The following is a 22,079-nucleotide window of genomic DNA, read 5'->3' on the forward strand; positions in this document are numbered from 1 at the left end:
GGCATCATCTGGAATTGCAAAGCCATGAAAACAATTACAAATCCAATACGGGTACTGAGTGGGCTGAAGATCTCCACTTAAGACAGCTGGTTAAAAAAGAGAAATTTTAAATACAATAAAGTTCCTGTATAATAAATAATGGTGGGGTGGTGGTGGTTTTCCAACAAGTAGGTGCCACCACACCAGAGGCCTGATTATGACACCTGAGGTGGTGGCATGTGCAGCACAGCCTTCTGCAGAGTTAATAATAATAATAATTAATAATAATACCCCGCCCATCTGGCTGGGTTTCCCCAACCACTCTGGGCGGCTTCCAACAAAAGATTAAAAATGCATTAAGAGTGTAGCATTCAGCTGGTTTTATAAGGGATGAGAGGCTCTTTCAGGTATCCTGGTCTCCAATCTGCATAGGGCTTGTTCGTGTTGAGTTCCAAAGTCTATTCTTTCTCTTTGCAGACATCCAAGTACCCAGCGGCCTTCCCAGTGAAGTCCATGGATTCCTCTGCCTCCCTCTTTGGGGAGAAGCCCTCGCTTCATGCTTGCGCCCCTGCTTCTCTCACCCTTCCAAAGCTAGAGGAAGTCCAGGCCCGACTCTTGCAGCCCATTACCCCGTCTGCTTCATGGCTAGCCTCGCTGAAGCCCCTCAGTGCCCAGAGCCAGGTCGTGGCAGGCTCCTTGACAATGCCAAATCCTCTGGATTTCAAATGGCTTGGCTCAGTCCTTGAGCAGACACAGGTAAGCATGGCTGTGGTAATGCTACTAGCAATAACCACCACCAACAATAATTATTTCACAAGATATGGTTTATTTGGATGCATGTCTGATCCATGATGGGGTTAATGGTCAAAGCCCTCCCCACCCAAAGAATCCTGGGAAAGACACTTTCGTGACCATGCTAGAAAGGCAGGTTTTTCACAAAATGATAATTCTTAGGTGTGCTCAGAAGCGGAAGCCACAAGGCGTCATCACTAGGAGTTGATTCAAATGGAGCTGGGGTTTCTTTTCCTTTCCCCCTTTGGGTGCTCCCAGATGGGTGGGTGTTGTGGGATCAGTTCAGTTCCTGCACATCTCTAATGTGGGTGGGGAGATTTTGATGCAGGGAAAACGTTTCGACATTTCAGAAGTAGCATAGTACCAGGAAATAGGTCCCGTGTGATACACCTGAATGTGTAGATCTGCGCTGCAGGCCGGTGTGCTGCTGCTGCTATACCTGCCCCCCCCCCCAGTGTTCTGTCGCCAGCCAAGGGAAGTCAGAGTTGTATGGCAGATGTAAAGGTGAATGGGATTCTACTTGGCGTTAAGCTTTTTCATGTGTTACGCTGAACACAGGTGCAGGCTGTCTATATAGGTACATGTGTTTGTGCGAAAGAATGTACGCTTGCTGATTTGTACAGTGGTATCTCAGATTAAGTACTTAATTCGTTCCGGAGGTCCGTTCGTAACCTGAAACTGTTCTTAACTTGAAGCACCGCTTTAGCTAATGGGGCCTGCCACTGCACCGCCGGAGCACGATTTCTGTTCTCATCCTGAAGCAAAGTTCTTAACCTGAAGCACTATTTCTGGGTTAGCGGAGTCTGTAACCTGAAGCGTATGTAACCCGAGGTACCACTGTACAGCCAAGTGTTTTCCACACACTGTATATACACTTGTGGGTGGTATTGCATGAACACCCTCATTCCTGCCACTAATTTTTCGTTTATCGTTCCCTACTCCAGGCAAGGCAGCCTGCAGCATCTGACGCGAAGAAACTTGTGTCGTATTCTGCCTTCTCTGAACCAAGGCTGCTCTGGTTGGATAATTCCCTTCTGAAGCAGCCTGCCCACTTGGCTGTTCAGGGGCTGGAGGAATCCAAGGCTCGCCTGCTGCGCCCTATTTCTACCTCTGTTGCTTTATCAAAGCCTTTGGACGTGCAGTTCTCTCCCCGATTGGATCCTCATGAAAGTATCTGTGCCTCGACATCCTTGGGGTTGCCACCGGGTTACGCAGCCCAGGATGAGGCTTTTGGACCAAGCACCAAACTGGAACAACCACACTTGCAAGTAAGACTTCATTTGGGCAAAAGCCTATACAGGCCAGGTCCAGTTGCTGGAGTATTGTCGTGGCAACAGGATATTGTGTGAGGGAGGTTTCAGCAGCAGTAACTTTGGCCAGCTGGAGAAGGTTGGGTTGGATGGCAAAGGGAATGGAGGAAAGTTTTATAGCACAAAGAAAACACATCTAGGCAGTTAGGAAAACCTGAATTTTAAGAGTTTTCCTTCCATAAGTTCGGGCCAGCAACCAAAGCAGTGGCCCTCCACTGGACTACAAATCCCATCATCCCTGATGGTTTGCTGGGGTTGATGGGATTTGAAGCCTGAAAACATCTGCAGGGTCACAGGTTCCCCCTCCCTAGGCTTGAGGGGGAATCCTCAGTCATAGTCCACACATGTTCATTGCTATTTTTACTTGGGTGAAGGGTTCTTGGTAGTGGCGGCCGCCCTGTGGAACACCCTCCCACCAGATGTCAAAGGAAAAAACAACTACCAGACTTTTAGGAGACATCTGAAGGCAGCCCTGTTTAGGGAAGCTTTTAATATCTGAAGGACTATTGTATTTTAATATTTTGTTGGAAGCTGCCCAGAGTGGCTGGGGAAACCCAGCCAGATGGGCAGGGTATAAATAAAATATTATTATTATTATTATTATTATTATTATTATTATTATTATTATTTACAAAATACATCTGAGGAGTGTAGCCAGATGTGGCCACAATTAATACACACTTTAACATTCCTGGTTGTGGTTGCTTTTTTGTTTTGTTTTCAGGGGTTTCAGATGAAGCATTTGCACAGGTCTTGTGCCTGAGAACTTTGCTGGTGTTTCTATACTCACTGGTAAAAGACACCTGGAAAATGAATATTGGATAATGCTTGTAGAGTGGGCGCAACTTTGACTAAGGGCCAGTGGGGTTTCTTCCCCTGCAGGAGGAAAGGGATGAGGCAGAAGCTGCTGGCGCGATCCCAGAGTACATTCTGACTTTGCCCGAAGATGACCTGAAAGTGCAGTCGGAAGAGGACGATTCTTTGGCTGATGAGCTGCCTGTGGAGAGCAAAGAGCAGCAAGTGAAAGATCAAAAGGTGAGAGGTGTTGTGCTGGTAGGAACTAGGGGTTGGGGAGACATTGGATTCACCTTGCAATTAAAAACAAATTGCCTATTTTGCAATTTCCAAAGTTCTATGTGAACTGGAATACTGTCTTTTTCTAAGTTCACATTGCTCCAAATTTTGCAGTACGGTTCTCCAGCCAAATAACAGATTGTTTTGGGTTGAGGGTCAGTCTGGATGACCATAGCACCCTTCCAAACCTGTGATTCTGTGCATCTGGTGTTAGAATCTATCAGAGTTGCGGAACAAGTCAGACAGGCACCTTTGTGCAGCTCAGCTAATTTTACCCATCACCTGTTTCTTAGAGTGAGTTCTGTTGCTATAGAGACAAATGGGTGGGCCTTCTTCCACCACGCTTGGCTGGATGCCGGGTTATTCTGGGATGGAAAAGAATAGGCTAAACATGTACACGTGTGTGTGTGTGTGTGAATGAATGTGAAAGTGTGTGTGTGTGTGTGTGTGTGTGTGTGAGAGAGAGAGAGAGAGAGAGAGAGAGAGAAAGTGTTTTGCTGATGCTGGAGAGATGGAGACATGTTTTGTTCTGTGTTGGATCCAAAATTGAGTTTGCAACTTCCTTGGAAACGTAACGGGAAAGAAAGATCTGCTGGGATGTTAATGCTGTGTTGATCATCTCCATCCTATGCTCGGGTTGTGTTAATAAAACCAAAATATCCCAAAGAAACTGCAGTTTCCATTGACCTTCATTTCAAGGGATCTAAACCCCAGGAAAGCAGAGGCCACCCCTCAAGTCTCTCATCACAAAGTGATTGGAGTGTACACAACAGTATACGAAAAAAGCATATAATAGGGCCAAGTTGCATAAAACTGCATATATTTGTGAAATTAACATGGGATGCATTTTTGCGTATGGAAATAATTGCTTTATTATAAATGTCTATGGTAGGTGAAACGGCATACAGGCAGGTGCGTATTAGAAGTTTGCACTGAAATGTATATGAACTTTCATGAGGGTTTTTTCCTTAACTTGCAAACTGATGTTGAGAGCTGAGTTTGGAGAAACAAGAGAAACTGAAATGGACAAATTGGCTTGTTCCTAGTAGGAACACAGTGGTTCTGGTTTGTTGTTTTTGAATGGGCACTGGAAAATAGTGCACACAATACAACATGGGCTGTGTAGCCGAGTGTTCTTAGATATAGAGGTGAAGATTTGCTGTTAGTATTAGGTTTCCGTTTCAACTGCTGAGTTGATAGGGGCTTCTTGTAATGGGCAAACTGGAACCAGCACCCACCCACCAAGCCCAAGGCACAGTCACCTGCCCCTAAATCTAGCCCTAAGTGAATCCAGAGCTTCCAGCTTTTCATCCAGTTCCAGTGGTGGCTTCTTAGAAGCTTAAGAGTGGTTGGTGTCCACTGGACTAGAACCTTGAAATTTGAAGGAAACTCCCACGAGTGGCTTCCTAAGGCTTTCTCCTCTAACCCCTTCCATCTTTTTTAGTTGATGTTGTTGAGCCTGGCATGCTGTTCACTGGTGGAAGGGCCGAAGTTTGGAAATCCTCCTGGTGAGCTTCAGCAGGCATTGATGGAAGTGTGTGAGAGCCTAGCAGAGCATGATCCTGAATTCATTCTCAAGGTACGAGGGGGCAGTTAAGTGGGAGCCTGGATTTCTGGGGGTTGCACCCAAAAAGTCACAAGGGGGTGTGTGTGAGGCATTGCAGTGCAATCATTGGACCAGAAAGAAAAGCTTGCCTGTTCTCGATGTGTGTTTAATATTTACCTAGATTGTTTTCATGAATGCCATTGAATTCCCCAAGTGCTGACGGCACTCTTGTTGCAAAATGTCATTATAATAATTCTTTCTCTTAAAAAAACCTGAGGATATTGTCAATTATATAGTGGACATTGGCAGTAGTGTGACTGAGTGCCAATTGTTGAGAATTGCAAGTGGGAGAATTTCTTCCAATAGGGTACCTAAATTATTGCATAAGGATAAATTCGAATTAAAGTGCAGAAGAATGTGGCTCTTTTTATCTGTATGCTAGTCTCTTTTGTGTCCTTTTAATGTTGACTCTTTCTTTTATTTTGTGTTTTTATGTCCCGTACTGCCCCCCTAGGCTCAGAGCGGCATGCAGCAGTTTTTCTAAATGTCATTAAGCCACATCTATGCCTCACATTTAAAGCACCACCTCACCACTGTAAACAGCAGTGGCTTCCCCCAAGGAATCTTGAGAACTCTGGTTTGTTAAGTGTGCTGAAAGTTGATTGGAAATTTCTCTTGTCCTCACAGAGCTACAATTCCCAGAGCAGTTAAACAATCTTTTCCCCCAGGAACTCTGGGAATGCTAAAAGAAATTTTGCAGAGTTCATTTCATTTCTCTAGAGCTCTTCCCTGGAGGTAGATAGATCTTCTTTCCTAGGCTCTGGGATGCTGTTCCTTTCCAGAAGCTGCCATTGTCCTTGGCAAATTATCTGGTTGTAATAAATTAAAAGAGACTGGTTCTGAAACTGTCTCCAGGTGGGAACTGGTACTTGAAAGATCTTGAGCTGCAGAAGGAATGTGGAAATTAAAGAACAGCAAGAAAAGAATCCTCATATCAAATTGTGTCATTTTTGCTTTTGTTCCTTCTATTGTGTGATCACAGAGGGCTAAAAACTTGCATCTTCAAAAGCATGGAATCTGTGCTAAGAGCATTATCTGCATTGGAGCTTTCAGTGCTAACCTGGAATTGCTGGGGGCAGTTTCTTGCCCGACAAAAACGATGGTGTTCTATGTCAGGTTTGGCACAGTAGTTGTGCCATTGTCCTTCTTGTGTCAGAATCTGAGAGGTGTCGACTTCCGGGTTAGCGCGATCGGCTAATGGCAGATTCCCTCCGAGCTCCGGAGGGAATCGGCTCTGCTGGAGACGGGTCTTGCCGCGACGGAGACGCGGAGACCCTTAGAAACCGCAGGCGCGGATGCCTGCGGACTTGGTGACTCGGTGGGCACCTTAAGCGCCCCCTCCGACCCACGAAGAGCCTTTTTAAAGGCTTCGGAGAGGGTACGGAGAGTGGCGTGGTGCTGGGAGTAGACCGCTACTCCAGTGGAGCGAAGCCGTGTGCCATGGCCGGAGAGCGCTGACTTTTTTCCCTAAATTCGGACCTGAAAAGAAATAACCCGTGAGTAGAACGGAATTCGGACTTTAAAATACTTATCTTTGAATTCGGTACGACCGGGGGATGTGTTAAAGGGAAGTCCGCACCCCCCCTCCTACAAATGATCTAAAGCAAGAACAGGAGAACTAAGGTGGAGAGTTTACCTTTTTGGTGTGAGTTAAAAGATATTAACTTCCACGATTTGATAAAAGAAGTTTTGAGCTGGAGTGTGAGAGTGGAACTTTAGAAGTCTTCTTTTTGTTGTGTGCAACCCCTCCTCCCGGACCCGGGAGCGTCCTGTGTCAAACGGGCAGTTCAAAGTTAAAAAACTTGCTACTTAAGATCTCTCTGGACTAAATGTGTTACAATTGAATTAAAGTTGTTGGAAACAAAGAAACAAACAACGAGGTAAAGGACTGTTGGAAAAAGATTACTAAGTAACCAGAATCCCTCTAGGGGGAATTCTGAGACATTACAATGGCTGCAGATGGAAAATTACTAGCTGAGATAGAAAGAATGTTTTTCCTGGTGGGAATTTTGGGCAGCAGTTGAAGAAGGAGCAAAAAGGGTTTTCTTGTGTGTGTGTGTTTCTTTGTGGCTGATTAGCTGTTTTCCCTGTGTAAAGGTCAGAGGGTGCAGGGTTTCTGTTGAGGCAGGGGATTAGCTGTGGGAGGAGCTTATCAGAGTTTGCAGGGCAGCAGTTGAAGAAGGAGCAAAAAGGGTTTTCTTGTGTGTGTGTGTTTCTTTGTGGCTGATTAGCTGTTTTCCCTGTGTAAAGGTCAGAGGGGGCAGGGTTTCTGTTGAGGCAGGGGATTAGCTGTGGGAGGAGCTTATCAGAGTTTGCAGGGCAGCGGCGCGCGCCTAGCGGCGCGCGCAGTTATACCCATCTTTTAGATTTAGGGGAGCTAGTCTCAAACGTTTGTTGGGGGAGACCTAGGGTTTTTTTTGTGTGGGGGAAGTTATTTGTCCTGTCTTCAAGCTTTTTATGATGGAGGACCTCTGTAGCCACCCCCAACGACACGATCTCAAGATGGAAGGGGAGGAAACACCTGCAGTCGCCTGCGATTCCTGCGCAATGTTTGCCATCTTGCCAAAGGTTGCAGGCAGCTTTACCTGCAGCAATTGCATGTTGATTGCCCTTTTAAAAGACAAAGTCCAGCAACTGGAGGAACGTGTAGCTACGCTCCAAAGAATTAGAGAGCTGGAGCTCTTCTTGGAAGCAACAGAGCACACCGTCCCCACCAAGGAGGAGACAGGGGACTCCCCTGAGAAGGAGGATAGTTCACCAACACAGGAGCCAGATATATGGAGAAACGTGACTCAAAGAAGTAGGAGGCCCAGGGTTCACTCTGATTGTTTAGAAATACACAATCGCTTTGAGGTCCTCTCCCCTAGCATGGAAGACGAAGAGCAGACTCCATTTGAGGATCTCTCCCTCATTACAGTCGATCAGGTATATGAAGACGAGCAGCAAAGTCAGTCCTCAGGGAATGTGCAGGCGACCTTGGAACGGACAGCTCACGGAAGAACCCCGACCAAACCCAAGAGGAGGCGTGTAGTGGTAATAGGGGATTCCCTACTGAGGGGAACAGAAGCAGTGATCTGTGGGCCTGACAAGATGTCTCGGGAAGTGTGCTGTCTCCCCGGGGCTAAGATCCAAGATGTAACTGAACGACTGCAAGGAATCATAAAACCCACTGACAAATACCCCTTCCTCTTGGTTCATGTGGGAACCAATGACACTGCAAGCAATAGCCTCCAGAAGATCAAAAGAGACTACGAGGCTCTCGGCAGGAAATTGAAGCAACTAAATGCACAAATTGTCATCTCGTCTGTCCTCCCAGTTGAACGACGTGACACAGGGAGAGAGGGGAAAATAGTGGAAGTGAACAGCTGGCTTCGCAAATGGTGTAAACAGGAACGGTTTGGATTCTTAGATCACGGACTGCAGTTTCTTGAAGATGGACTTCTGGCAAGTGATGGGCTGCACCTCACAACGGTTGGGAGAAAGGTTTTTGCCAAAAATCTCAGAAACCTCATCAGGAGGGCTTTAAACTGACTAATGTGGGGGAGGGAGACAGTGCTCCTGAAGGTAGGAGTCTATCAATTAATGAAGATGATCATCCAAATGTCATAGACCAAATGGAGCAAACAGCACGCGGACCTAGTGGTGGGAGGAAAAAATCCTTAAATAAGAGACACGGGGGAATGATTAATGGACTTCAATGTCTGTACACTAATGCGCAAAGCATGGGAAATAAACAAGATGAGCTTGAGCTCTTGGTACAGCAAACTAAATATGACATAATAGGCATCACTGAAACCTGGTGGGATAAGTCCCACGATTGGAATGTAATAATGGGGGGATACAATCTATTTCAGAGAAACAGACCAGACAAGAAAGGAGGAGGAGTGGCGTTATATGTCAGGGATGTGTATACCTGTGAAGAGATCCAAGATTTAGAACCTCAAAGCCAAAGTGAGAGCATTTGGGTCAAAATTAAGGGAGAGAAGAATAACAGAGACCTCATTGTGGGAGTTTACTATAGATCCCCAAGCCAAACGGAGGACATAGATGATGCCTTCCTGGAACAGATGGCCAAGCATGCAAAAGGAAGGGAGATAGTAGTAATGGGGGACTTCAATTACCCGGATATTTGTTGGACGTCAAACTCAGCCAAGAGCATAAAGTCAAACAGATTCCTCACTGGCCTTGCAGACAACTTCATTGTCCAGAAAGTGGGAGAAGCAACAAGAGGAACAGCCATTTTAGATCTGGTCCTAACCAATGTTGATGACCTGGTTAGTGGGGTAGATGTGGAAGGATCATTAGGCGCGAGTGATCATGCTCTTCTGAAGTTTACTATACAGCGGAAAGGAGCAGCCAAGCATACTAGGACTCAATTTCTTGACTTTAAGAAAGCCGACTTCATAAAACTTAGGGAAGTGCTGGGTGAGATCCCATGGACAGCAATACTAAAAGGAAAGGGAGTTCATGATGGCTGGGAGTTTGTTAAGAGGGAGATAGTAAAAGCACAACGTCAGGCAATACCAATGAGACGGAAACATGGAAGGTGCCTAAAGAAGCCAGGGTGGCTATCTAAAGAACTTTTAACTGAATTAAGATTAAAAAAGGATGTGTATAAAAAATGGAAAAGGGGGGAAACCACCAAAGAGGAATTCAAACAAATAGCCAGCACGTGTAGACACAAAGTCAGAAAAGCTAAAGCACAGAATGAACTCAGGCTTGCTAGAGAGGTTAAAAGCAACAAAAAAGGCTTTTATGGGTATGTTCGTAGCAAAAGGAAGAACAAAGAAACAGTTGGGTCACTCAGAGGAGAAGATGGTGAAATGCAAACAGGGGACACAGAAAGGGCTGAACTCCTCAATTCCTTCTTTGCCTCAGTCTTCTCCGATAAAGAAAACAATGCCCGACCTGAAGAATTTGGAGCAAATGATTCAGCAAAGGAAACACAGCCCAGAATAACTAAGGAGATAGTACAAGAATATTTGGCTAGTTTAGATGTATTCAAGTCTCCAGGGCCAGATGAACTGCATCCAAGAGTATTAAAAGAACTGGCAGATGTGATCTCAGAACCACTGGCAGTCATCTTTGAGAATTCCTGGAGAACAGGCGAAGTCCCAGCAGACTGGAGGAGGGCAAATGTTGTCCCTATTTTCAAAAAGGGGAAAAGAGAGGACCCAAATAATTACCGCCCAATCAGTCTGACATCAATAGCAGGGAAGATTCTGGAGCAGATCATTAAGCAAACAGTCTGTGAGCACCTAGAAAGGAATGCTGTGATCACCAATAGCATGGATTTCTGAAAAATAAGTCATGTCAGACTAACCTGATCTCGTTTTTTGACAGAATTACAAGCCTGGTAGATGAAGGGAACGCAGTGGATGTAGCCTACCTTGATTTCAGCAAGGCATTTGACAAGGTGCCCCATGATATTCTTGTAAAGAAGCTGGTAAAATGCGGTCTTGACTATGCTACCACTCAGTGGATTTGTAACTGGCTGACTGACCGAACCCAAAGGGTGCTCATCAATGGTTCCTCTTCATCCTGGAGAAGAGTGACTAGTGGGGTGCCACAGGGTTCTGTCTTGGGCCCGGTCTTATTCAACATCTTTATCAACGACTTGGATGATGGACTCAAGGGCATCCTGATCAAATTTGCAGATGACACCAAACTGGGAGGGGTGGCTAACACCCCAGAGGACAGGATCACACTTCAAAACGACCTTGACAGATTAGAGAACTGGGCCAAAACAAACAAGATGAACTTTAACAGGGAGAAATGTAAAGTATTGCACTTGGGCAAAAAAAATGAGAGGCACAAATACAAGATGGGTGACACCTGGCTTGAGAGCAGTACATGTGAAAAGGATCTAGGAGTCTTGGTTGACCACAAACTTGACATGAGCCAACAGTGTGACGCGGCAGCTAAAAAAGCCAATGCAATTCTGGGCTGCATCAATAGGAGTATAGCATCTAGATCAAGGGAAGTAATAGTGCCACTGTATTCTGCTCTGGTCAGACCACACCTGGAGTACTGTGTCCAGTTCTTTTTTTTAAAAAAAAATATTTATTGGGTTTTCCGCTTTTATAAAAACAATACAGACACAAAAATAACACAAGACACAAACATGTATAAATTCAGCAGATCCTCGTTTCATAACCTTGTTCCCTGACTTCCCCCCACCCCCCCTCGTGCATCCCAATTCCCAAGATTATATCGGCAAGTTGGTATTTCTCCTCTTAACCATCTTATTCATTTTATTACCTCTTTTCTAATAAAAAAAAAATTGATTTTCCTAAGTTGGACTTAAGTTCTCTTCCATCGATTTTTCATTTTATCTTAATTAAAAGTCATATTAACCAAACCTAAAAGTCTTAAGAGTTTTTAAGAATCTCCTCTTCCCTCCCTCCCATCCCCGGTTTTTGTCCCTTCCCAATAAAAATCCAAAGTCAAAATTCTCAGCCTGGGTTCCTCACGTCCGAGGCTTTCAAGTCTCTTTCAGTCCCTCTCCGCCGGTCTTGTTGGTAGTCCTTTATGTCAGTCGTCGAGTCTGGAAAAAGATCTTTCACCATCAAAGTATATTCTCTTCCCACAAGGAGATTTGAAAGCAACTGCTGGAGAATTTCCACAAAGCCTGTATCTTCAAAATCAAAGTCCAAACGGAGGCCCCAATCATATTTCTTTATTTTAAGCTCCTGTATTCCATATTGTCCCAGAACCTCCTCCTTCTTCTTCTGCATCTTTCGCAGACTTGTGGTAGATATGTTCCCAGAGTCTCCTTGCTTGTGTTCCACAGATGTGAGCTTTTGGTTGTTGCTTCCCAAGGTTACTTTCTCTTTTTCTTGTTTAGTCTCTTCCACCTCTGTAGACATTGTTTCCCATTCAGCTGTGGATTCTTTCTCATTCAGGTCCTCAATACAAACAGCAGAGTTGCCTGTTCCCAAGGTCATAGTCATAAGTTGTTTATTCATGGCTAAGCTCTGCTCCTGTAAGATTCCCACCAATTGAAACATCCTTTCGATTTCCACTAGTAACTTTCCATCCACAGCCATTGTATCCATTGTAGTTTCACAGAATTCCCCCTAGGGGGAATCTGGTTACTTATTAGTCTTTTCTCCAACAGTCCTTTAACTTATTATTATTACTTTGTTTCCAACAGTTTTGGCTCAATTATAACTCGTCTTAATCCAGAGGGATCTTAGATAGTGATTTTTCCACTTTAAACTGCCCGTTTGCAGCTTTGACAGCTGTCAAACTCCGCAGCTCTTACACAGGCACAAAGGCAGGACGTTCCCGAGCCCGGGAGGGGGGGTTGTTTAAAACAAAAAGAGGGTCTCCAAAACTCCACTCTCCAGCACAAAATTTCCTTTAGCTAAATCTTGAAAGTTAGTGTCCTTTTTAACTCACCCCACCAAGGGTAGGCTCTCCAGCTTAGCTCTTATGTCGTTGCTTAGATCGTCTGCAAGGGGGGGGGGTGCGGACTTCCTTTTAGCACACCCCCCGGTCGTCTCCAATTCAGGGTAAAATTTTTAAAGTCCCAATCCGTCTTACTCATGGGTAATTCTTTCAGTCCAGATTTTCAAGGAAGAAAGTCAGCGCTCTCTGGTCATGGCTCGCGGCTTCGCTCCACCGAGGTAGCGGTCGACTCTCAGTGCCACGCCACCCCCGTATCCTCTCCGCAGCCTTTAAAAAGGCTCTTCGTGGATCAGGGGGGGGCGCTTAAGGCACCCGCCGAGTCTTCAGTCCGCAGGCTTCCGCGCCTGCGGTTTTTAAGGGTCCCCGCGTCGCCGGCGCGGCAAAGACCCGTCCTCAGTAGAGCCGATTCCCTCCGCAGCTCGGAGGGAATCCGCCATTTCCAGATCGCGTCAACCCGGAAGTCCTCGTACTGTGTCCAGTTCTGGGCACCACAATTCAAGAAGGACACTGACAAACTGGAACGTGTCCAGAGGAGGGCAACCAAAATGGTCAAAGGCCTGGAAATGATGCCTTATGAAGAACGGCTAAGGGAGCTGGGCATGTTTAGCCTGGAGAAGAGGAGGTTAAGGGGTGATATGATAGCCATGTTCAAATATATAAAAGGATGTCACATAGAGGAGGGAGAAAGGTTGTTTTCTGCTGCTCCAGAGAAGCGGACACGGAGCAATGGATCCAAACTACAAGAAAGAAGATTCCACCTAAACATTAGGAAGAACTTCCTGACAGTAAGAGCTGTTCGACAGTGGAATTTGCTGCCCAGGAGTGTGGTGGAGTCTCCTACTTTGGAGGTCTTTAAGCAGAGGCTTGACAACCATATGTCAGGAGTGCTCTGATGGTGTTTCCTGCTTGGCAGGGGGTTGGACTCGATGGCCCTTGTGGTCTCTTCCAACTCTATGATTCTATGATTCTATGATTCTATGAATTTTACAAGAGCAGAGTCTGGCTATGAACAAACAACTTACGACCTTGACCTCTGGAACAAGCAGCTCTGCTGAATGTACTGAGGACTTGAATGAGAAAAAATCTGCAGCTGAACTAGAAGAGATATCTCAAGAACAGAAGGACAGCAAGCAAGGAATGGAGAAAGTACAGATGGAAAGTACCAACCAGAAGCCTACACTAGCGGATTATAAGGAAGAAGACCCTTGGATTACATGGATTACAAATCTGCGAAAGATGCGAAAGATGAAGGAGGAGGCCCCTGGAGTATTTGGAATACAGGAACTTAAAAGAAAGAAGAAATATGATTGGGGCCCCCACTCTGAATATGAAGGATTGATGGAACTTTTGCAGCAGTTGTTTTCAAGTATTCTTGTGGGAAGAAAACCTGGTTTGATTGGGATAGAACTCCTTCGAGATTCGATGACCAACATAAAGGACTACCAACAAAACCAGCAGAGAGGGACTGAAAGAGACTTGAAGGCCTCGGACGTGAGGAATCCAGGCTAAGAACTGTTAATGTGGACACGTACTTGGGAAGGGACGGAAACCGGGGATGGGAGGGAGGGGAAAACAGAACTTCAAAAACATTTATGACTTTTGGGTTTAGTTAGTATGATTTATATTTAATATAAAATGGGAAATCGATGGAAGGGAACTTGGGTCCACCTTAGGAAAGAACTTAATTTTTCATAAGAGATGTAATATTAATATGGTAAGGAGGAGAAATAACAACTTGCTGACATAATTATGGGAATTGGGATGTATGAAGGGGGGGTGGGGGGAAGTCAAGGAACAAGGTTAAGAAATTAAGATTTTTGAAATTATACATGTTTTTGTCTTTGTCTTTTTCGTGTGTGTGATGTCTTTATAAAATGTGAAAAACCAATAATTTTTTTTAAAAAAAACAGAATCTGAGAGGTGTGACAAACACAGGATACGAATGAGGTCCACCTTTCTAGGAAAATGTCCAGACCAGCTGCCTCATTTTTGTGTAGTGGTGTCCTCATATTCACTTCAACATCTCTAGAAACCTCCCTGGGCTCTCCTTGACATACTTTTCTGTGCACTTTCTCTCTCCCTCAATGACAGGTTGCCCTGTACACTCGCCAGGAACTGAATATCCGCAGTACGGCCAATTTTCTCCTGGCGCTGTCTGCCCGCCTTTTGCCCTGCCGCCCACATCTGCGACGGTATTTTTGCCACACTGTGCAGCTTCCCTCTGACTGGAAGGAGGTGGCCAAACTCTATCAGGTAAGGCGAGAATGACCACACAATATCCTTTAGCAGAGAGTTCCAGTGGTATCCAGGATGCAGAACTGTTTCTTGTCCCGGTGATCACATGGTGCTATTATTTTTCTCTTGCATGCAGAGCCTAGCAGGGGAAGGAAAAGCTCTGGCTCCAATGCCTTGCTGCCTTCGTGCTGCAATGGCTGATAAGTTCCGGCAGTTTGACATGTACCAATTGGCCAAATACAATAACCGCAAGAGCCAGGGGAAGAGAAACCGTCGGCTGAAACCCAGGAAGGTGGGTGCTTTGATTTCAGAGTTCCTGATCATCTTTGTACTTTTTAATATAGGCTAAACATGAGCTGACTTGCTGTGATACCACGGAGTGTTCAGAAACATTCTAACGGCTTGGAGGAAGGTTTCTGTAGCAGGGAATATGCTTAGTGTGAGGGAAGCGAGCTGCAATTTTGATGGTTGGGTGGGGACAGAGCCTGCATCACTGGGCTTGGATGAGTTGGGAGGTTTTGAGCCTGGGGCCAGGAAGTGGCTATAGGGCTAAATATGTTTTTTGCTTTTTTGGTTTGGAAAGAACTAATCTATAGCTACTCCTGTGTAAGATGCAGGAATCGCTCGTTGAAAAAATCTTCATGTGGAATGTGACAAACTCTTGTGCTGGAAAAATGTACAGAAATGTCTTGTTCCCTTGTATCTAACCCTGTACCTACCTACCTACTTCCTTCCTTCCTTCCTTCCTTCCTTCCTTCCTTCCTTCCTTCCTTCCTTCCTTCCTTCCTTTTCTTCCTTCCTTCCTTTCTTTCTTTTCTTCCTTTCTTTTTTTGGTGGAGGCGCCAATCGGGTATTTATCTTTTGCTTTGTGAGCTTTGAGCGCCAGAAACTGTAAAATGCAGACACCAGGCTTATAGAAGCTTATCCATATTGGGGCATATCTGTAGTACCAGGTGTATTTGTGATGTGTACTTGGCCTAGGGACCCTGCACTGTTTGTTTATGTGGCTAATGCTTGTTCATTTCATTTCCTCAGCAAGAGCCAAGAGCTTCTCACTGGGAAGAGCATTGGCCTGGTCGGAGCACATTATTTGCAACAAAAGCCAGATTGCTCCAGAGGAAGGTGAGACATACCTGGGGGAGCAGAGGAAAGTGTTGTCCTGGGTACCACGTTCCCTTCCTAACACTTAAAGTCTCTAATTGTGTATAGCTCAGGGCTAGGAAACTTTGAAGTGTTGCGTTGAGGTCTCCTGTCTTCAAAGAAAGGGCTTTCAAAACTTCCCTGAAGATGCAAAGTGGCTTTTGAGCTTTCTTAGTCCTCTTGTCAATTTCTTCCCACCAGTTTGAAGAGGAGTTGAAAAAGGAAAAGGTGTGTCCAGCAGCCACCAAGGACCTCTTCTCCCTAAAGGCTTTGATCCAGCGCCTTCACATCTCTGAGCCAGCCCAGCTTGTAATGAGTGTCCTGGGACGCAGGTGAGGCTTCCTGGGTAGCACTGTGAATCCCCCCTCCTCCTGGCCAATGGTAGCCTTTCGGTTTCTGAAGTGTGAGCAGGTAAGGCCTATGTATTCTCTGCTCTGACTGACAGTGGCTCTTGGAAGCTTTCGGACGGGAGTTTCTTTCCACCTGATTTAAATGGCCTCAGTCCAGTATACCTGAAGGAGCGTCTCCACCTCCATCGTTCTGCCCGGACACTGAGGTCCAGCGCCGAGGGCCTTCTGGCGGTTCCCTCACTGCAAGAAGTCAGGTTACAGGGAACCAGGCAGAGGGCCTTCTCAGTAGTGGTGCCTGCCCTGTGGAATGCCCTCCCAACAGATGTCAAGGCAGTAAACAACTATTTTACTTTTAAAAGACAACTGAAGGCGGCCCTGTTTTTAATGTTTAATAGGTTATTGTATTTTAGTGTTCTGTTGGAGGCCGCCAAGAGTGGCTGGGGAAGAAATAATAAATTATTACTATTATTATTATTTGTTGTTGTTGTTATTATTATTATTATTATTATTATTATTATTATTATTTATTACTACTACTTCATCTGGAGATGCCAGGGATTGAACCTGTGGATCTTCCGAATGTTAAAAGGGATGCTCTGCCACTGAACTCATTCCTTCCGAAAGGAAGCATGTGGCTTGGACTGAACATCAGGTTCTGAGGATGGGGCTTTTATAGGGCCTGGTGGGCAGCGATTGGCCCTCGGAGGGAGTCAGCTGACGGAATGCTTCAGCTGGTTGTTGAACTGCATCCTAGATGGCGCTCTTGAGCCCCAGAGCTGTGTCAGGCTTGCAGTGGAAGCAGAGGCATGCATGACAATTAAAAAAATAAAATAAACCTTGGTTTGACAAACCCACCTAGCCTGTTAAATTTCATGGTTGAGCTAATAAATCATTTTGCAAGAATTCCAGCAATCAGCACGTACTAAGTGATCCACATGGGCCATGATTCACCAATGGGCTTCAAATCAGCCTTCAGGCAGCCCACCTTCACCCTAAATCTCCTCCTCTTGCTTGAACTCTCCAGGTACCCTTCGGATTTAAATGCCTTCTCGCGAAGTCGCCTCCCTGGGCCCTGGGACTCCAGCCTTGCTGGCACTCGCATGAGGCTGCCGAAGCCTCAAACCTGGGAGCGGGACCTCAGCCAACTGGGGAACAAGGCCAAGGCCTGGGAAGAGCTGATTGGTAGGTGTGAGAGAGAAGTTGATTTTTGTTGTGGTTGTTTCCCCATCTGCTGAAAAGTGGTGCCCCAATATCCCAGTTCACACCTGTGGCAAGTGAAGGAAACAGTTATTTTGTTCGCTGACATACGTTTTTGTGGGAGAAGCAGGACTCGGTTCAGTTGGGTCTCCTGAGCAGACCAGCTCCATCCGGCTTCCCCCAGACCCTCAGTTGCTTCTGTTCCAGCCAGGCATGATACAGAAATACTATTTAACTTTCAAGAATCAGCAGCTGTTTTCTCCCCCCCCCTGTCTTCTTCCCCCCCTTTTGCACGTTCTTGATTGCTTACATGCTGTTCTGGGAACCATTTTGGTTGAACAGTGAGGTACAAATGCTTTAAGTATGCTGTGTTTCTGCTTACAACTAGACCACTAGGATTCTGCCTGTAGAAGGAGCATGCCTTCCGCGATGTGAAAACTTTGGCCTGGTTTCAAAATTGGGGAACCCTCCAAATATTGAACGTTAACTAGGCTCTAGGTTGCAGAAAATCTCTAGCTTCAGCATGAGAGGGAGGGGATGTTGGTGCAGAGTTCTGACTTTGGCCCAAAGTTTGAGTCCCTTCTAAGCTTCTGTTGTTGGCTTGTCACAGATGCAGGCAAGCTGCCTTTCATGGCCATGCTGCGGAATCTGCGCAACATCTTGCGGACTGGGGTCAGCGATCGACACCACATGCGACTGTTGAAGCGCCTGGAGGACAAGGTGAGGCCCTCGTACAGCTTTCATTTTTTAACAGCAGCTTAGGAAGGTGCTCAGGGGATTTGTCTTTCTAACCCAGGATTATGGGGTTAAACTCTCCAGGTTCTTTCCTAGAGAAAGGTCACTTGCTACCTGAATCTCAAGCTTCTCATCCCTTTTCTGCCACATTTCTAGACATAGGTATGTGCTTTAGAGCTCCGTGTCTGAGCGCTGTTTTGTTTTTGTTCTTGGTGCTTTGACCGTTCTTGTGTTGCAACAAGAGTATGGCTTCCATTTGCACCTATGGAAGAAATGTTGAAGTATTTTTTTTTGCGGGGGGGGGGGGACGGGACTATTGGCACGACAGCAAAATCTGCCCCTGATGAAGGGCAGCTTTAATTTTCAGTACCTCAGTTGTAATAGCAATTTTAATGCGCAGTGCATTGATTTAATCTGTTCATTTCACACCCCCACTGCCCTTGCTTCTCCTGTTGACATTTTTCTGCCCCTCCCAGGAATCCGTCATTCGCAGCAGGCAACTCCCTTTCCGGTTCCTTTCGGCCTTCAAGGTCCTGAAAGATCTGGAAAAAGAACTCAGAGAGGCGGGTAAGGCCTGCGCACCACCCAAGTTGCACTAGAGGGCATTTTTGAAAGGCACCAGTGGGAACTGGATAGAAAACAGGGGTGAGGATCCTTGGGCCTGGAACTACATGTGGCCCTCCAGGCCTCTCTGTATGGCCCTCAGGGACTCTCTCCAGGCCACACCCACCAGCAGCTCTGTCCCACACTTGCCTCAAGTGCATTTGCCTGACTGGAATGTGACCTTAGGCTATGCTGGTACCTCTTGCCTTGCCCAGGAGGGGTGTGTGTGTGTAAACCTGACTTCTGCATGGCTGTCATGTAGCCTACAGTACAAAAGTAATGGTCCTTTCCATTGCTCCTCCCACTTCTGCCTCTGCCACCAGGGGCCACTGGCATGTAGGCCCTGTAATAGGGCAGCCCAGCTTTGCATACCAAGCGGTCCGCAACAGTACTTTGGCACGGAACCCATGGCCTGCACACTGCCTTGATGCACTTGTGGGGTGGGTGGGTGGGAGAAAGCGAGCCCAAAATTTGATGCCCCTCCAGCTATTGTGCTGCCTTCCCAGAGCTGGATAAGTGAGGCACCGGACTCTGCTAGGACCCTGTCAGAGCCTTCATGCCTCCTTCCCAAAGCCTAGTGGCTTGCTTACCTGGCTTTGGGAAGGCAGTGCAAGGGCTGGGTGTGTGTGAAATGTGGCTGAGGGCCGCAAATAAAATACTCAAGGCTGCATGCGGCCCTTGGGCTGTGTATTGGACTGTCCCTCAGCCTGAATAAGGCTTCCCCAATGGACTGCCAGAAGTTCAAACCTATCCATTCTTAAGGAAATCAGCCCTGAGTGCTCACTGGAAGGACAGATCATGAAGCTGAGGCTCCAATATTTTGGCCACCTCATGAGAAGAGAAGACTCCTTGGAAAAGACCCTGACGTTGGGAAAAATTGAGGGCACAAGGAGAAGGGGACGACATAGGATGAGATGGTTGGACAGGGTTCTCGAAGTTACCAGCATGAGTTTGACCAAACTGCGGGAGGCAGTGGAAGACAGAAGTGCCTGGCGTGCTCTGGTCCATGGGGTCACGAAGAGTCGGACACAACTAAACGACTAAACAACAACACCCTAGATATGAAATGCATTCTATCACTGCTGGCCTCAGGTGTCGGTGATCTGTCTGCGGCACAGGAAAAATAGCAGAAAGGGAAGGTAGAAGGGATTGATGAAGGAGTTTGGCTGAGTGACTTTCTAGACACCTGAGTGGGGTGGGTGAGTTAGTATGACAGCAAGGGCAGCTAGGTTTTCTGTAGGTTGTACAAATTTGCAGCAGCCTTCGAAGGGAGCAGGTGGGCTGGAAGTTGCTGGCTGTGATAAACACCTTACCAGCCCCCTCTCTTTCCCTCTTCCCTACAGAGACCCCCTTCCCGAGCAACAAAGACATAATCCTAAAGATCATACAGCGACATGGGCTGAACATCTCCTATGGGAGGTCATCGCTATCTTGGACACGGCGAAGCCTGCGTGGGTGTCTGGAGATCCCGGTTATCTTCAGTATGGTGAAGCGTGAGAAGAGGAAACTCCTGAAGGCCAGGTAGCGATAGGGCTGGCTGTGTGGTGAGAAGTGAGAGGCGGACTGTTCACATCAGAAGTTCAGGGAAGCAAGAGGGGAAGTACGTGCTTCCACAAGGAGGCAAAAAGTCACTCTCGCCCAGCATCCTGTTTGGCCAACAGCAGCCAATCAAATGCTTCCGAGACGCTTGGAGGCGGGGCCTTCTGTCTCCAGCATCTTTGACCCAGAGATGCATTGCAATGGAATATGCGAATTTCATTTTTCGCTATCAACAGGATTAGACAAATCCTGAAGGGGGATAATGCTATGTTACTCCCTTCACTGTTGGAGGAAGTATACCTCTGGATATCAGTTGCTGGGAATTACAGGAGGGGAGAGTGGTTTTGTGCATGGGTCTAAACCACTGAGCTTCTTGGGCTTGCTGATCGGAAGATCAGTGGTTCAAATGCCCATGACGGGGTGAGCTCCTGTTGCTCTGTCCCAGCTCCTGCCAGCCTAGCATTTCGAAAGCACACCAGTACAAGTAGATAAATAGGTACCACTGCGGCGGGAAGGTAAATGGCATTTCTGTGCCCTCTGGTTTCCGTCATGGTGTTCCGTTGTGCCAGAAGCGGTTTAGTCATGCTGGCCACATGACCTGGAAAGCTGTCTGTGGACAAATGCCGGCTCCCTCGGCCTGAAAGCGAGATGAGCGCCGCAACCCCATAGTTGCCTTTGACTGGACTTAACCATCCAGTGGGCATCTGATCAGCCATGGTAAGGACAGGATGCTAGAATAGATGTGGATGTGAGGTCTGATATGGCGGGGTACTTGGAGTGAAGAGCACTGTGGCATAGCTATTGTCTTTTTTTTGTTAACAGATACATTCAAGGTTGTTTATATATTTCACTTACTTGTTTAAATAGAAAAAACACTACATCTCACTTTGCTGCAAAACACTACAGGGGAAGTGTGTTGCAGCGGTGGCTCAGGTGTTGACTGGCATGTGTGTGTTCATTTGTTTGTCTTCCTTTACAGAGAGATTCGCTGCAGCCACGCCCTCCTGCAGCGCTACCAGGAAGCTCTGGAGAAAGCAATCCACATTGCCGTTCGGCACAATCTGCCCCCCATCCCTGGCCGCACCCTCATCCTGATAACAAACTCAGACATGTTTCAGCCCTACGTGAAGACCCAGGGTCTCTGCTGCCCCAGCACCAACGGGCAGGATGACACTGGACGGGCCTCTCTCCCCCTTACGGTTTGTTCATCTTTTCTGTTTTCCCTTTCCTGTTGACTTGTTCCATAATAGGAGCTGCATTAGGGCGACTGGGACACTTCCTTGCCAACCTCGTTTGGCCCCCACCTGCCTATTTCCTTTCTTAAAACCAGCCCAGAGGGTGTCGCTGGCTGCCATCTTCCTCCTGAGTTCTCTGTACTGCCCTCGTAGAACTCGGGAGGGAGGGAAAACCTTTGACTCTGCTTGTCATTGGCTTCGGATCCACTGATTATTATTAATTCATTTGTATGCCGCTTTTATACCGAATGGCTTCTAAAGCGGTTTACAAATGTAAAATCAATCCTAAAACCCATACCTGATTGAAATACATAATACCAATTCATCAGAGCGTTGAAACATCTTTAGTTTAAAATGTATAAATGAACTAGTTTAAAAGCATGACAAATCAGGTAAAACAATAAGAAATCCCAAGTTTGGGCAACTGCTTGGCTGAACAGGTGTCTCTTCAGGAGCCTGCGGGATGCCAATACTGATGGGGCTTCTCATACTTCAGCTTCTTTCCCTATTAACATGACAACAGCCCTGCCCTGCCAACCCCACCCCCCGTACTACTAGATTTCCAGCAAAATGTACCAGTTGTTTGCAGGCACTGTATGTTCGATTCATTTAATCTTCAAATATTTATTATTTGTTTTAGTATTTGTACCCCCTCTGCAAAGCTGTCAGTCCCCCCCCCCCTTTTTAAGGGAAATTCCCTTATTACGAATAGGCTTCCTCGCAAGAAAAGGGAAAAGTTGACAGCAATGCCCCTCTGTTTGACTTAAAAATAAATGCAGATGGTGGCTTGTAACCTAATTTTTAAAACAGCTGTAAACCTCAGTTGTTACTTTTTTGTTGTTGTTAATCAATACAAGAAAATAAGAATTAG

At 46.3% G+C, this 22,079-nt stretch overlaps 1 protein-coding gene across 3 annotated transcripts in view; it reads left to right on the forward strand.

Annotated features, from left to right (window-relative positions):
• Positions 1–492: 492 nt before the first annotated feature.
• The window catches only part of TEP1 (telomerase associated protein 1), a gene marked incomplete at its 5' end in the record, with an annotated part of 57,869 nt that continues 36,282 nt past the window's right edge, over positions 493–22,079 (forward strand). For 2 of the 3 annotated variants that reach the window (XM_081165796.1, XM_081165797.1), the window contains 13 exons: positions 493–735; positions 1,716–2,039; positions 2,964–3,116; positions 4,600–4,734; positions 14,266–14,427; positions 14,546–14,701; positions 15,445–15,531; positions 15,751–15,881; positions 16,924–17,081; positions 17,707–17,816; positions 18,308–18,398; positions 19,778–19,955; positions 20,953–21,172. In XM_081165796.1, the coding sequence (XP_081021922.1) occupies positions 493–735; positions 1,716–2,039; positions 2,964–3,116; positions 4,600–4,734; positions 14,266–14,427; positions 14,546–14,701; positions 15,445–15,531; positions 15,751–15,881; positions 16,924–17,081; positions 17,707–17,816; positions 18,308–18,398; positions 19,778–19,955; positions 20,953–21,172 (2,148 nt within the window). The remainder of the gene's footprint in view (positions 736–1,715; positions 2,040–2,963; positions 3,117–4,599; positions 4,735–14,265; positions 14,428–14,545; positions 14,702–15,444; positions 15,532–15,750; positions 15,882–16,923; positions 17,082–17,706; positions 17,817–18,307; positions 18,399–19,777; positions 19,956–20,952; positions 21,173–22,079) is intronic. The other variant, XM_081165798.1, reaches the window with a different exon arrangement.

Source organism: Podarcis bocagei, assembly GCF_964188305.1.
Source record: "Podarcis bocagei genome assembly, chromosome: 13".
In the NCBI taxonomy this organism is placed as follows: domain Eukaryota; kingdom Metazoa; phylum Chordata; class Lepidosauria; order Squamata; family Lacertidae; genus Podarcis; species Podarcis bocagei.